Source organism: Lissotriton vulgaris, chromosome 8, assembly GCF_964263255.1.
Source record: "Lissotriton vulgaris chromosome 8, aLisVul1.2, whole genome shotgun sequence".
Lineage (NCBI taxonomy): Eukaryota > Metazoa > Chordata > Amphibia > Caudata > Salamandridae > Lissotriton > Lissotriton vulgaris.
The window spans coordinates 1,268,201,307-1,268,218,281 of record NC_141696.1 but is presented as its reverse complement, the minus strand read 5'-3'; the positions used below and the strand labels follow the sequence as shown (position 1 = coordinate 1,268,218,281).

General features: G+C 43.9%; 1 protein-coding gene across 1 annotated transcript in view; it reads right to left on the bottom strand.

The window, feature by feature from the left end:
- C1QTNF9 (C1q and TNF related 9) overlaps positions 1-16,975 on the bottom strand; it is a 189,186-nt gene that overhangs the window by 42,544 nt on the left and 129,667 nt on the right. The window contains exon 3 of the mRNA XM_086933466.1: positions 8,058-8,255. Within this exon, the coding sequence (XP_086789592.1) occupies positions 8,058-8,232 (175 nt within the window). The 5' untranslated portion in view covers positions 8,233-8,255. The remainder of the gene's footprint in view (positions 1-8,057; positions 8,256-16,975) is intronic.

The following is a 16,975-nucleotide window of genomic DNA, read 5'->3' as shown; positions in this document are numbered from 1 at the left end:
TATACTGGAATCGAGGAAGGGCTAGCATCTTAAAAAGGGCCGCCCTCCCTACCAGGGACAGGGGCAGGGAATGCCAGTGTTTAACATCTGCCCTTAGTCGAGCCAGAGGGGTAGCGAGATTACGCTCATAGAAAAGTTGGGGTCTGGAGTTACAAAGATCCCCAGACAGCGGAAGCATTCCGTGGTGGCCTTCACCGTGCAGCCCGCGGGCAGTCGGGGAGCCTGGCCCTTCAGAACGAACAGCATTGATTAACTACAATGTATTGCATAGCCTGAGTATTTCCTGAAGTTTGTGAAAATATTCAAAACCCCATGAAGGGATTTGAAGGGGGAGGCTAGGTAGAGCAATATATCATCAGCATATAATGATATTCTGTCATCATGTCCCTCCGTCCATTTTAAACACCTCACCATGACATTTCGTCTAACCCACGAGGCCAGCAGCTCCAGCATCAGAGAGAAGAGCAGGGGGGAAAGAGGGCAGCCTTGTCTAGTGCCCCTTTTCAGTGGGAAAGATCTGGATGTATAATTATTTACTCAGACCTGTCCCTTAATATCTGTGTACAGTAATCTTACCCATCCCATAAATTTGGGACTGAAGCCCATACGTCTCAATACCTAAACTAAATATGGCCATTTGATGGAGTGGAACGCCATCGAGGCATCCACCGAGAGGACCACTGCGTCCTCTTCGAGAAACTCTTGTTGCGCTACTACGTTATGGAGGTGTCTGATTTTAAGTGCCATATTTCTCCCAGGCATGAAGCCCGATTGATCTGGGTGGACCAGAAAGGAGATGACCGCTATCAGGTGTATGGCGAGGTCGTTTGCTAAGATCTTTGCTTCCGCATTAATTTGGGAGATTGGGCGGTAGGAGCCACATGCGTCGGTGGGTTTACCCGGTTTTCTGATCACTAGAATAGGTGCCAGTTGCTGGTCTTCTGGTAGAAGACCCCTCTCATAGCTCTCTTCAAACATGGTCCGCAGATGGGGTGTCACCTGGGTGGCCACTACTTTTAGGAATTCTATGGGGATCCCGTTGAGTCCCATTGCCTTACCTGACGGAATTTTACTAATTGCTTGTTGGATTTCGAGATCTGTCAAATCCTCATCTAATGCATCCCTATCGCTGTCAGACAATATTGGTATATCGCTATCCACGAGGAGTTGGCGGGAGTCCTCCTTAGTGTATGGAGTAGATGGGGTGTACACTATTTCCAGGTGGTCCGCGAATGCGTTGGCTATGTCCCTTGGGTGTGTAACGTGCGACACGTCCCTGAGAGTCAACTGGGGCACCCATCTCTCACCCTGTTCCCTCTTCCCCAACCACACCAATAGTTTCCCTGCTCTGTCTCCCAGCTCATACAGTCTGTGTGTTGTGTAAAGGAGCTCATCCTGTATCTTTTCCCCTACCGGATCTTATATTCCTCTTGTCTGAGTGTCAGGCGGTGTCTAGCGTCCTCTGAGGGGGCAGTATTATAGTTCTCTTCTAATCGTTGAAGGTCGCCCTCAATCTGGATGAGGTGCTGTTGTCGTGTCTTGGTATACCCTACCCTAAGGGCCAGGGCTTACCCTTCACCACCACTGGGAAGGCCTCCCATATTGTCTTTTCTGAGTCCACTGAACCTACATTTTCTTTAAAGAAGTTACTGATTTGTTCCAGTAGTTCCTCTTTGATATCGGGGATCTTCAGCAACCATGGGCAGAGAGTCAGTGTGGTTCGTGGCTGGCGCTCAAAAAGTGTGAGTTCCACTGTAACTGGGGAGTGGTCTGAAATGCCCCTCGGGAGCGCCCGGGGGTTTCGAAATTGTCCAAGGGACCCTGAATGTGTTAGGAAATAATAAATGCGGGAGGAGCTTTTGTGGGCATTCGAATAGTAGGTATACTGAATCCTGTCCGGCTGTAATGTACGCCATATGTCTACAAGACCTAGAGCCTTGGCAAACTCTTCCATATGTGTGTGCGGCCGAGACATCTGTCTGAGTGGAAGTCTATCTTTGCTATCGTCCATTGTCATATTGAAGTCCCCCTCATTATAAGGGTGCCTATGGAAAGGTCTGCTTGTATCCTCCTCAGGTCCCCCAGCGCTACTTTACCCAATGCCGGGGGGAGGTACACTGAGACCACATTCAGAATCTTGCCCTCCCATTGCCCCTCTGCCACAGCAAATCTGCTCCTTGGATCAGCTCATGCACGCTTCATTGTGAGTGCCACATTCTTTTTTACTAGGATACCCGTGCCCCGTGATCCTGAAGTGAAGTCCGCAAACACCAACAGCTTATATCCCCATCTCGTTAGGGCTTTGCATTTATTACCCACCATATGTGTCTCCTTGAGTAGCACTAGATCAGGGACTTGTCTTTTTCAGTATTGCTGCATAATTCCCCTCTTGATTTAGTCCCCCATCCCATTCACGTTCCATGTCATCATTGAAAGTGACATTCCCCTGTTAACCATGCCATCATACGTCCATAGACATGAACTTAAATATTCCAGGTCCCTTAGGGGCAGGATAGCAGTCCCGTGGGGGCGAATCTCCCCCTGCCTACCATTGCCCAACTTGATGCGCACATCAAATTTGACCCAGATGACGGCAATTACCCCGTTGATGTAACTGTCCAGAATTAACGTGAAATATGCTCTTAAACGACCTGTGATTTGTGAACACAAAGAAACAAACCCCGACCTCCCCCTAAACTGCCCTCCCTGCCCCCCGCCAGTGGATTTAAAAGTACCCACACCCGAACTAGGCAGTGTGCCTCTCTCCCCCCAAAGTACACATGGGTGTTGGCTGGCAGCTATCACACCCTCGCCTTCACCGGATTGATCATGTTGTTCAGTATAAAGTCCAAGGCCTGCACTGTTACCAGGTCTCTGTCCCTTCACCAGGTACGGTGTGCAGATATATCTCCCAATTTCTCTGCCCTCTTTGATCGCTTATCTGTGAACGTGTCTGGTCCATCACAAACTGGAGTTCAGGCTATTACATTGCGCCCGTCTCACCCTTTTCAGCCCCGGATGGGCCATCTTCCTGCTCTGTTACTTGTATGGAGCCAGGTGGACGGGCCCTCCGTTCGGCCCCCCCGCGGACCCCCAACTCTGTGCCACCCTTCCATCCAGTCCCAGGCTTCCTTTGGTGCTGAGAAGAACCACGTCTTCCCCTCCGATTCTACACGTAGTGTTGCAGGGAATAGCATAGCATATTTTACTTCGCGATTTCTGAGGTATTTTTTTACAGCCATAAAGCTGTGCCTTTGAGCCTGGACCTTTGCTGTGTAATCCGGGAAGAAGGTGACCACACTATTTTCAATCTTAAGTGGAGGTGTAGCTCTGGCCGTCTGTAGAATTATATCTCGGTCTCTGAAATTGAAGACCCAAGCAATGACCGGACGCGGAGGGGCCCCCGGTTTAAGGTGAACCCCAGGGATCCGATGGGCTCTTTCAATGGAGAAGTAGCCGGAAAGTCTTTTAAGTTCTAGATGTTTTGTGATAAGATCTTCAATGTAGAGGACCGCTGCAGGCCCCTCCGCGCGTTCCGGAACCCCCAAAATACGAATGTTATTTCTTCGCACCTCCCCTTCATAATCATCCAACTGTTTAGCCATCATGGCCTGTTGATTTCGCAGTTCGCTGACTTGCTGTTGGAGCTGGGATGTGTCCACCTGCAGTGCGGCCGTCATGTCTCCTAGGTTTTTAAATTTAACATCCATTTCGCAAAAGTCAGCCCTGAGTAAGAACACCTCCACATTCACTGAGTCAATGTGAGCCTCCGCACCCCCTAGAATGGCCTCCATTATGCCATGGAGCGTGAGGTCAGTCTGGGGAGAAGGGCCACATTTTCCATCTGCAGCTTCGTCTGCTCTTTATCCCGCTCCTCTCCTGCCTTGTACCATGCAAATTTTACCAGTTTGTTTTCAGCCGACACTTTAGGTCCTCTTCCACTCGCCATTGTATTTGGGGAAAGTGTCCGCGGTCAGAGGCCTGCCCCAGTAGTCCCCGCCACCTGCCCAGTGGAGAAAACAGTCTCCTCGGCAGCCTGCCGGGTTTCCCAAGGACCAGCCCCTTGTGGTTGTCCGGGGTTTGTAATGGCACAACACCATCACCTCCCCTTGTCTTCTAACATCTTCGGTGGCTAGTGAGATCTCTTCATGTGCACTAACAGTTAGGGCACAGTGTCCTCTTCTGGCATAGGTCCAGGCCTCAGTTTGCACCCGGGTTCTCGCGCGTTGCCGGTCATCTGTGGAGCTCTCTCCTCTTCGGGGGCTCCCAGTTCATCCCACCTCATCTCCCCCTCTCAAACTATTGCTGCGGTCTCACTAAGGTCTCTCACACAGTCCGAATTTGGCTCGCTAAGGCCTGATGTCTCTTGGGGAGGAGGGGAGGCCCCTCACGGGGGCTTCTGTGCTATCACCTCCCCGATGTCTCCCGCAATTGCGCCCGGTATGTGCCGCCGTCTAGCCGGACTTCTCTACGGAGGGCGCAGGGGGAGGGGTGCTGGGCCACTGCCAAGGCCCCACTCTTCGCTCCAGCCGGGGCCTCGATTTCTGATCCAGACGGTCGGGTAGCTAGACGTCGCACTCTCACTCCGCACTCACTGCCTCCCTGATGTCCGGAGCTGTGGCCGTCTAAGATGATCCTGTCTCCGCTGCCTCAGTCATTTCTTTGGATTATCTGAAGGCTGTCAATCGGCGCAGGGGCTCCGGATTGTCTTTGGTGCTTTTAATCGGCACAAGGGCTCCAGGGCTCGACCCGCTGATCACATTGCTGCCGCCATCTTGCGCTCTCAGTCCGACTCGGTCCGAGTTCTTTTCTGCTGTTTGGGCACCCTGGGACTCCGCAACATCTCTCTCTGGGCCCCGAGGCGCAGGCACCTTTACCTCCCGGTATTCCGGGGTCCGCACATGATTTATTCAGGATTTATGTCGGATATTCTGGCGAGGGCTGAGGAGCTTCGCTAGAGAGCCACCATTCGACTCGACTGTTTTTAGCCACTTCCCCTGTTGGAGAGTTTTTAAGAGATTTGTATTCTATTCAGTACAATAATATGGAGTATGGAGTGAGTAACCACAGGGTTATGCATGGAGATTGTTTTGGTGTACCGGGACAGAACTGCGAGGTAGGTTAGTAGATGTGGCACAGAGAGCTATGTCAAAAGGTGGTGGGGTGACAGTGTTTTGGTGTGTGTCAGTGAAGATGTAACCTTGTTCCAGGTTATGGTCTCGGCTACCTAGGATTATGCTCATAGTATGCTGTCTGGCTTCATTGCTCGAGGGGGGCGTGGGTGGTAATGAGAAGATGGGTGGAGTGAAGAAATGTGATCTCATAGGGTTGTAGGCCTTAAACATGGTAGGCATGGTATCAGTGTTAACATATCTAGCCATGGTTGTAGCTTTTATGGTCTTCAGAGAATCAAACAATGTTGGTAAGATATGGAGGTTTCTATTGAGGATCGAATCATGACCTCTTCTTTTTTTCTGAAACATTTTAGAGGCAATATGGTCTGGATTATTACACAATATTGGTGGGCTAGAGCCCTATATGGGTCACAACCTAAATATTATTTTAGGAGCTTGATGATCTCCTTATACTCATCAGAAAATCTGGCATGATCTGCCTATGCTACCTATAATTTGTTAAAAATCATTTGGGAAGCCCCTACCTTTATATACCAGTTTGTCTGCCACTGTACACTAATTCATATGCTGTGACAAATGAACTTATCATTGGTGAGTGCAGACTACCCCATTTTCTGTACTGTGTCCTTCTTTGTCGTGATCAAACCTTGATTAATTAATAGTTCCAGTCTGTTGTGGCATCTTGGTCCAATATCTTCCAAGCAAAACAACAGATACTTTAAGATCCAAGAGAAATCCCAGAACTTCAGCAGTGTCTCTAGGTCCCTAACACCTTCTTCTAATACAGTGGGATAAGGAGCAGCTCCACATCCACTAGAAGGTCTCCCACTGCACGGCACCTGTCGTCCTCCGACCTTTCAAATATTTTAGAAGGACTTTGTATAATATACCCTGTGAAGTACCTTAAGCTGCACCAGGCGGAAATCCAACCTATTTGATTTCTTCTGTGGAATGTGGAAAATCCAAGGCTTCTACCCGGTCTCTGTCCTCAGCAGGGGGCCATGTCCTTTTCCCATTTGATTTTAAGGCTATTTATTTCCTTCTGTGTGTATCATTATGGTGGTACATGTGAAAGATATTCCGTTCCTGTGTTACCTCACATCCAATACTCTGCTCTCCAGTGATGGCTACTCAAGGTCCCCAGCCTTTGCATTTTCTTATAAGATTGATGTGTAACTCATGTCTCTGTTTAAGGTTATATGAGAGATTTCTGTGCTTTTTAAGGCCATGAAGAAAAAACTACATATATTGTAGGGCAGAGTATATCCTTAGTAAAATAAAGAGTAGTTAATGTTAATGGAGACCAGTCTGAAACTGTTTTCCAATCACAAAGGTTTTGTGTTGCCCACCAGTCTTCTGTGTTTCTAATATTTGAAATTATCTATGAAAATGCCAAGGGGAACAGCATAGCTGAGGTATTGTTACAAGCAATAGATTCTGATCTGACATGATGCTCTCTGTTGTAAGTCTGATGGTCATAATAAATCATGGAAAAATCGTGGAGACTATTGATCTTGACAAAGTCTGTATAAGGCAACCTCAATATACAGCTCGGTGGTTAGCAGCTATGGGGTATCACTCGGTACAGAAAAAAATGTGGGTTTAATAGCTGATATAAAGGGGCGATCACAATGACGGCGGACTTACGTCCACCTGACAACGGTGCGTTCTCAGGCACGACCAACCTACGGTCAGCGGTCCCGACACCGCTATTACAATGAACATGGTGCGGTCACATACTCCCATTTCTGTATGTGAGCTTGTAAGAATAGGTTACAGACTCGTTGTACCTCCTTCATTATGCAGGCCCCACAGTGTCACATGATATTCCATCTGCATCACTTCTGCAGTGAGAAATGTCACTACATTAACAACACAATAGCGCATTGGCTTTATTGGACAGACTTTGGAATTGATGAGGGTTCCCAATATGCTGCCAAAGCCACCACCTTGGAAGAGTTAGAAACACATTTCATACCTTGCCAGTAAGAAAATGTCTGGAAAGGAGCCACCATGCCATGTGATAAGACACCAAACGTTTCTGTGTAGAGCTTTGACATTGCCACGCTCTGTGAGACTATTTCCAGCCTAATAAAGGCTCAGGCTATAATGTTGCTTGTATTTGTGTCGAGACACTCTAACCTCAAACTCCAAATCTAACAGGACCGATGATCACTTTTCAGTGATAGCCTAATTTATTTTGGGTGCTGTAGTCTTGTTGAACTCACTGCACAAACACACATGAAATAAATGATTTGTAGGTGAAAAGTTCAGGACTGGAGACAGCGTCCATAATGGCATGGAATTAGATAGTTACAGCAGCCCTGAACTAAATATCAAAGTACAAAGAGGAAAAGTAACTGTACAATTCAATATTGGTAAATAACAATATCCCTTAGAAACCCATCCCAAGCATGGAATGTTTGAAGAGGCTCAAGCCTATGTTAAGGCCTTAGGCATTTTACAAATAACTATTATTCAGCTTGCTCTAAAAATGTAGAAGTAAAGAAACAAGACCCAGGTCAACTGGAAAAGACTCCCACAAATGTGAATGAGAAGAATTAAAGGCCAGGTTCGGATTTTCACTTTTGTAGTAGAGTAACCTCTGGCATCAAAGATTGTGAACAGAGTAGATAACTCTTATTGCGAGAGATTTACAGTTTTAGCTCATATATAAAGGCTGATCCTAGTAGAAATTGGTTGGCATGTGTCATTGCATGGAATACAATGCCTGCACATTACATATGAGTAAGATATTTGAGGTTGAAAGAGTTTTTTCACAATGTGGGAATGCAGTTCTATAAGGTCAGATACTCAAGGTCATGTTGCTTCAAACCCCATCCTATGATGGCAGCACGAATATACCAGAGCAACCTATGAACTATAAATGTCCTTCTGCGGTCTCAGTTGTCATCATTGTACCTGCATCTCCTTTGTCACCACTTAATCCATCTCGTCCATCCCTTCCAGGTGAGCCATTGTGGCCAGGCGTTCCAGGCGTCCCTGGATGCCCCTGCATGCAACTGTCCTGCTTTTGAAGGTCCACTGGACTCACCAGGATCACCAGAAGTAGCAGCAATGCCACACAAACATACATCCTTGAAGCAGCTTGTCAAGGGGCTGTAGGACACAAACAGAAATGTTAAAATGCTGGCATAGCTCACCCGACCATACCCTACAAAGTAGAGATACTGCAGACTTTGAACATTACAAATCATTGGCGATAGGATGATTTTCTCAAAGCTAAGTGTTAAATTTGAATCTAAGGGTGACACATGGTCCATGGGGACATTGCCGTCTTCTCTAAGTTAGCATGAGCATGCTGCAGCTTGCCCACTGCTTTGTGCACGTTACTACATGGCTTATTTTTGCAATAATTTCTATGGCTCTTTTCAGATGAGAACTCATCGCTGTGTTCACTCTCTGCAGGTTCCTAGGATTTTGACTAAACATTGTGAGCACGGTCGAACAACAATGCCCCTTGTTATTTTGTTCTGGCCAGGCCTTAGCCCTTAGACAAAACATACTGATGTAGCTGTTGTTTGAACAATTTACTTTGGTTTTATTGGAGTACACGAATAGGAAGCACAAACTTGGAGAGGGCCCTTCCCAGGGAGAGGAGCGAGACAGTACCTATGATGGTTATCTACCGTCTATAAGCTAAGGTATGGGGTCTGCTGACAAAGCCCAGAGATCTTCTAATATATAATAACACTGCTTCTTAGCAAGGGGAGGGAGGTTAGACTCTATTGTCCTTTCATGATGACATCTCCCTTCATGATATATGGACTAGCTGCTATGCTGACTGTATTTGTACTATTCATTTTTCTGCGTGGTGTGTGCACGTTATTGTGAACAAGTACAAGAGTGTGAGCGAAAGGGTTGTGTCTTGTTACCGCGATTCCTGAGAGATCTGGGAGTGTTGTGTTCTGGGGTGTCTAATCATTTGTTTCTCTGTGAGTGAGTAGGAGAGCAAGCGAGACACTATAGCTAGTCGGTCCTGGGCTCATGAGTAGTAGGGTGGTAGAATTACTAAGTCCCTATACACCAACGTCCTATAATCCTGCACATAATTCTGTTTTTGGGCAGAATCCCTGCAATAAGGGCATCATTACGATACTGGTTGGACAAGCATCTGACTGGCATCCTTTCGGAAATGTGACTGCCCGACAAGAAGTCAGCGGTCCCGCATTCCGAATTACGATGTGATCGCCTTCACAGCATTTGCAAAGTGCATGTTTACTATTGTGGCTTGTGCTGTGGTCTGCAGTACAAGCAACAATAGTAAACATCCCTGCACTGTGTGGCAAGCACCATGCTGGTCCTGCCAAATGGTGCAGGGGTTTTTAGGGAGGCACCACAGGTGTCCCCCAGGTCTCATAGTGGTGAACGTGGAGGGACGGGGCCCTGCTAGGTGCCTCCAAAGTCCGTGTCTGTCTGCCTTTCTATGGCGGTCAGACTGCCATAGAAAGGCAGGAAGAAAGGGACTTCATAATCCCTATGGTAATGCCTGAGCACCGCCCTTATTGTAGGGAATACATTCCAACAGCTGGGCCGATGGGCTACTTGGGCCAGTCGGAACAGCAGAGGTCAGTCCCTCCGCCTGCTGCCTCCGACCGCTGCATCGTAATGCGGTGGTTAGACCACAGGGGCAGATGTCGGTCGGACGGCATAAGACGGCCGTTCAGTTACGATTCGACCAGCATTGTTATGACCCCCTAAGTTTTGGTTACAATGAAATGCAAAACACTTTAAACATAAAAAAGGGCCTGATTACGAGACTCATGGGGCGTAGCAGTGGTGGTCGAGCAATCACCGCTCCGGTGGTCTGACCGCCGTATTACAACTTTGGTAGTCGGACCACCATTGCACCTGTGCAAATGCCAGGTAACATTCCCGGGTAGTCTAGCGGTGGTCAGAGGCTCACAATACGCTGCTGCACCGCCATGCATATTAGGAGTTTCAGGACCACCAGCAGTGTCATGGAGGTTCTTCCTCCATAAAATTGCCAGCGGTCACGAAATAATGGGGGCCCTATGAGCCCCCCTCGTGCCCCATGCATGGAAGTGCATGCACGGGGGCACATGTTGTGCCCCCGTGTGTGCATGCACCCCCAGTTCTAGCACTGCATAAACTTCACAGTCAATGCCATGCTGGATCGTGCTGTGGTAGTCTTGCGGCGGCTCCTTTCTAAGTCATACAACGGTGCCCCCGCGAGGCTCCGCTGCAGGACCATCATGCTATCCGCCCGTCAGACCACAAAAAGCTCATAATCTGGCAGAGGACCTAGTTTGCCAGTCCTGGAGTGGGGCACTGACGTGGCGGCCCACTCCAGGAATACCAAACCTGTTTGTAGTCTATTTCGAAATTCCATCACATACTGAAGCTATTGCTAAGCCATAGTTCAATCCTATCTGTATTCTTACCAAAGTAATGTTTGCCCTTTCCGAATGAGATTGGAGAACAACAGTATCAGTAGTCACTCCTCAAAATTAATGAAATCAGTAAATGGTTCTGAGGATTGCCCCTGTATATGCTGACTCAACTACAGGAGTTGACTGGTACAAACTGATGAAAACATTGTTCACACCCTTTTTTGTATGATTGCAGTAGTGGTGAAACACAGTCCCTATTTTATATTTGTGCTTAATAAAATGCAGACGTGGCTCTTCCGTATGGCCGGAGGAGCGGCATCCATCACACTTTTCCAGGACAAGAACACTGTCTGTCAGGCTGAAAAAAGGTCAGCCTGACAGACAGTTTTCTTGCATAAGGCAAGCAGCCAGGAGCTAGACATGTGCTAAATGCACAGGCAACTAGCTGCCTGAGCTAAATTTTTCCAGGCTGAGGTTTTCACAGACCTGTGGGATTGACCTCCTCAGACTGGTAAAAGTGCCTTGAGGCCCTCTCCTTCCTGATGAGGGGGAGGGTCACCTATTGCTTCTGACCTGGGCGCTTCAGTTTTAAGCCTTGAAGTGCCCAGGGCAGAGTGTCAATCAGTGACATCATGTGTGGTGGGGTCAGAAGTCTCAATGATGCCATCGCATTCTGTGACAAGTGAAGGACACATGCCTTCCTTAGAAGGCAGCAGGTTTAATCATCCTGGGAAGGTAAGTTTTATGTTTTTTGATGTTGTGTGCTTGCCTGTAAGAATGTATGAATGAGTATTTGTGAGTGAGTGTTGTTAATGTGTGAGACACCATTGGTATATGTGTGACTACATGGGTGTGAGTGAGTGTGTATGTGTGGCCCACCGCCCCCTCTCTGCTTCAATTACCGGTCACCACTGTTGAAATGTTAACCTGTAACACGCATAACCATTACTAACATGTGTGCACACATTATTTTACACTTAGATTTAGTGAAATGATTGGTTTATTTGTTTGTTTAATTATAGTTTGAAATCATTTCAACACTCACATAAGTAGGCCTTGGTGCTCAATTCCTTCTTGGGAAGTAAACTTTGCATTTCTGCTTGCTGTGCATAATTCTCTTTTTCATTTCAGGCACCAGAATCACTATGTTTTCATTTAAAATTCTTTTCTGTTATCTTACTGTGTGAGGTGCATATTTCCTATGACTGCTAATTGAATAATGTTTCTCAGCACCTGCATGTGATGAGAGACAGTAAAGGGGTTTGGACGAACCACTGAAAATAAATAATTATGATAGTAAAGTATTGTGTCAAAAATATCATTGACAAGAATATCAAAAGTAAAAATATAGGTTAAAGTGTTATTTTTAATATTGTAAAAAAATATTGATTTACAAGATATCGTTATATGTAATAGAGTTTGTATATGTTAATTAATATGTATTGTTTGTAGTGTTTGAATCTTTATGTTTATAAACTATTTTATCTGTGTTTTTTGTAAGATAATTTATTAATTTTGAAATTTCTATTTTTAGTTGTATTAATGAATACAAATAATGATTTTCTATATTTTTTATCAGTGTGATATTGGGTGTTTAACTGTAAGACTGGGGAGACTTTTAAAACGTTGATATTTTAGTGTCTATTTTATGGTAATTATTTTAATTATATGCAAACTAATATTGTAGATTTTTGTAAAATGTATTTGGTTACATTAATATTTTTAATGAATTATAATGTATAATTAATTAAGATATACATTCATTATATTACAGTAAACCATATGTTTTAAATACTAAAATAAATATTTGAATCACACATTTTTTTAAAGAAATTAAAATATATATAAATAAAAAAATGAAATAACTGGAATTGTTTTCATTAAAATCTTTAAATGTTATAATATTTGTGAGAAAAAGATTCATGGCTAAAATATTTTAAACATTTTTTTTAAGTTATAATGTCATTGTAAAATTATATATGTATATATTTTTATTTTACAAATTTGCTTTTGTATTTTTTTATTTTATGATTGTCAATTTTTGATTTGATTGTGTTTTTATGGGTTAAAGGTGATAATGTCAGTAAATGTTTAAAAAATACATTAATTATTAATAGTTATAAGAATATTATTTAAAATTTTCATGTTTACCTATGGCTATATAGGTTTGTTTAGTGTTTTTTTAAATAATTGTTTTGTTTATTTTATGGATGAGAAATTGTGTGTTAGTACTGATTGTGTATAAAAATGTTTAGTTTGTAGCATCTTTCATAAAATGATTTAGGTTGCAGTAGAAATAGTAATTTCACTCCTTTAGTCTAGCACCTTCTCCAAATTGGTTTATATTGGAGAGGTGATCGTAAATGTCACCCCTTTTTTCCAACACTTTCCTAAAAATTGTTTATATTGGAGTGTGAACATTCAATTTTATAATTTGAGTGTGAAATCCTTTATTGAAAAGTGTGTCTAGTAGAATACTTTGTGTTATTTAATTAGTATTCTTGGTGTTTAGAAATATAATGAAGAATAGTTAGTTGTACGTTTCAAATAAATAATAATATTGATTATATTTTATTTATAGAATAAAGTAACATTACACATTTTTCTCATTTTATTTATGTTTTCTATGTTTTCTATGTTTTTTTGAGTATATTCTTTATTTTTTAAACATATATTTTAAATTAAATATAAACATTTGTATATAGATAAATAAATAAAATATGTCTAACAAATGGTTACATTAAAAAGAAAGTGTAAATCATATTTAAATAGTATTGTATGCTGTACATTCTCCATTTCTTTCTATTGGTTAAGGTTTCTTTAACATTTCTTAAATTGTTTTATTTATATATTTTCAGCATAATTTTAACATATGAATTATAGCATATATTAAATAATTGTATATATTTTATACTAGTATTTAATTTATATTTATATTCTTCAATTTGTAACCATTTTTTTAAAACATCTCATGACATGTTTTACATGTGTAATAATTAAAAAATATATATATTATATTTATTCAACATTTTAAAACTATTTCCCGTTCATTTCTACTGGGAGATACTTTTTTTTGTTTCATTTAGCGGCCATCTTGTTTACCACTACCTTCTATTGTGTAATCTATTTGTGTCATTTATTTTCCTGGATCTATGTTTCAGTGAGGTACTGATGTTCATCGAAACAAGTAAGTCCTTTATTCATTTTTAAGGGTTTTGAAGGTAAAGGGGTTTAGTTGGGAGGTCTAGAGCTTAACTATAGTCATGAGTGTGAGTTTTTGTAGATTTGGGGCCCTATTACGATGTTGGGTGGAGGTCCCTCTGCCCGACATTGTCTCGGTCATGAGAACGAAGGACACCCGACCGAACATTGGCCCCCATTAGGATGATGGGCAGACTTTGTCCTCCCGCCATCCCATCGGAAAAAGGGACCGCCCGCCTTAAGGGCGGGGGTCCCGATGGTGGCATTAGGATGCGCCCGCCACAGTGGCGGGCACATCCTGTATTTTTACCATTGCGGCGGGCGGTGCTGATAGCACCGCCCGCCGCAATGGTAAAATTGCACGTCGTGCATTTCAAAGCACAACATGGCAGGCACTGTGCGGTGCCTGCCATGTTGCACTTTGAAATGCGGGGGGTACCATAGGTACCCCCCATGCGCACCCCCCCGGAGTCCCTGGGGGTCTGCAACGGCCCCCGCAGAGATTCTCCGCATGCCTTTCTGTGGCGGCATTTCATTTAGCGGCCATCTTATTTACCAATACCTTCTATTGTGTATCTATTTGTGTCATTTTGTGTCATTTTTAGTCTATTTTCCTGGATCTATGTTTCAGTGAGGTACTGAAGTAAGTTCTTTATTCATTTTTAAGGGTTTTGAGGGTAGAGGGGTTTAGTTGAGAGGTCTAGAGCTTAACTATAGTCATGAGTTTTTGTAGATTTGGGGCCCTATTACGATGTTGGGTGGAGGTCCCTCGGCCCGACAATGTCTCGGTCATGAGAACGAAGGACACCCGTTCGGAGGTCCTGACCAACTCATTGGGATGCGACTGAACATTGTTCGGTCGAATTCCTATACTTTACAATGGGAGGTGCAGTTCATCCTTACACCCTATGGCAGGCACCAATGTGGAGCACGGATCAACAGGGGATCAGCATATGTGCCCCCTCGGCCTCACCCGTTAGCTGTGTACCCAAGGAGGCCCCCTGGGGGTCCCCAAAGTCGAGTTCCGACAGCCTTTCTGTGTCGGAAAGACCGACATGGAAAGGCTGCCGAAACCCAACATCGTATTCCCTAGGGCGGAAAGACTTCATACTTAATTATGTAAAGCTGATTCAGTTTGCTAGGAATTCCCTCGGTCCACCTGTGCAAGTGGATACCTCTTTTCCTCTCGCGAGACTCAATGTTCCTTATTTTCCTGCCCATTAAGTTATTCTTAGAGAGAGCGAGCACATTCCTTCTCATTCTAACCGGAACCTTCATTTGGTTCTTCTTTTGATGCTTCATTGTCTGACACCTGCTACATCTAAAATCCCCGACTTCCCCACAGCCTTCACTAAGCATTAGGGAATTTCCCTTTACGTGAAAGGAATTTTACCTTAATTTGCATGTGCTGCCACTAATAAGATTTACTTGCAATTACAGAATTGAAATGCCTGGGTTATATTCATGCTACATTTATGTGACTACTGAGTAAAAGTTCATAGATTTTATGTGAGATTGTAACTTTACTTATGGACTAACAAACCTTCAAGGTCCGCAAACTTACCCCTCTCTATAGTTACTATGGGGCAAAATATGTTTCACTAACATTGAGATATTATTTTATTTGTGATTTCAGCCTCAGTTCATGGAAAAGATCAATCCTAGCAAGCATAGGGGATTTCAAAGCTTGTGCCAAGTTTGTGTGGTGCAAATGCCATCCTTATCTATCCTGCTATCAAGATGGTATCAGAGGATGGTTCTCACTGAGGTATAGGTTGTTGGAATTTGCCCCAAAACCCATAAAAATATGCTGCAGCCATGTGTCTCTGAGATTCCAACTCTCCAGTTTGGAGAATTGGTGAAGTTCCGGCATTCCTGAGTGATTGCAGTGTTATAGGAATGTGAGTATAACAGGGTCAGGCGTATTTCATTGTATTATCAAGCATTGTGGTTCTGTGGGTTTTAATGAGTTAATGTGCTGCGCTGTATGATGTCCATCTTGAGTCCAAGAGGCCTCCGCATTGTTGTGAGAACTGTGTATATGACCTGTGCTTATGAAGAGAAACGTGCTTCCAGCAAGAGTTGGAGTTTTGGTTATCGGTCTTCGAGGACGTCTAAAATCCCGGGATAGATATTGAATATATTATGTTGTAACTTCCTGTGAATGTTTGAGGTGTTGGCCGGCGAAACGCTCTTGGCCTCATAGGGACTTATTAACTTCTGTTCTGAGGGTGCACTAATTGAAATTGGTGTTTGGTTAATCTTTTTGTGTAGAGGAGTAGACCGTATTAGCCAGGGTGACTTCCTGCGGTCAAAATTTTTCTTTGTGTGATAGCACCAGGAGGGTGCCATTCACCGATTCCCATAGAGTGATTGTGTGCTTTAAACTTACTTTTGGTGGAAGAGACAAGAGTTATCATTTTGTTTTGAGTTATCATTTTGTGTTATTTGTGAAGCTAAATTGCTTTTGAGTGAGGGCTGCTGTGAGGTGCAACACATTGTATCTTAAGGTGCCATGCTTGTGTTAGTTGGTGGATGGGATTGGTCGTCCTGATTCAATATATTGATGACCAAATGTTGTTATTGACAATGCAAGAGGCATGCAGGCAAAATACCATTGCCCTGTTGACACTTTTAGCTGAAAACCGACATACGGTGTTTGCAGCCAATTTGCAGAATTGTCAGAAATAAGTGCTGTATCTAGGACATCACATTGAGAAAAGAGCAAGGAAAGTATCTCATGAAAGAATCTCTGCCTTATTGCAGGCAAATCCTCCCATGATGCAGAGAGATGTTATAATGTTCCTTGGATACTGTTCTCAGTGGATTCACAACTTTTCCCTAGTGGCCAAGCCTCTATGGAGATTGCAGATCCTCTACAATAGGACAACAATTGTGAAGCAGCCTTCCTCAAGCTGGGAGAAAGTTTCTGCCATGCCCTGGCTGTAGGAATGGAAGACTATGAGAAGCCTTTCATTTTGCACTGCTCTGAGTTGGAAAACCACTCTCTTTCACTGCAAACTGAAACCCACGGAAACTCCAAACATCTTGTAGCCTTTTTTTCAGCCACTCTTAACCCGGTAGCCACAGTGTTAACAGGTTGTCTCAACAATGTGAGGCCATAGTCATGGGGTCTCTCACAATCATGGTTCCATATTCAGTAGAGATCTTGCTTAATAGCACTCAAACTCAACACATAATGCAACAGTCAACTTACAAAGTATGAAGAGGTTATTCTTGCAGCTGAAAACCTTACCTTGAGGA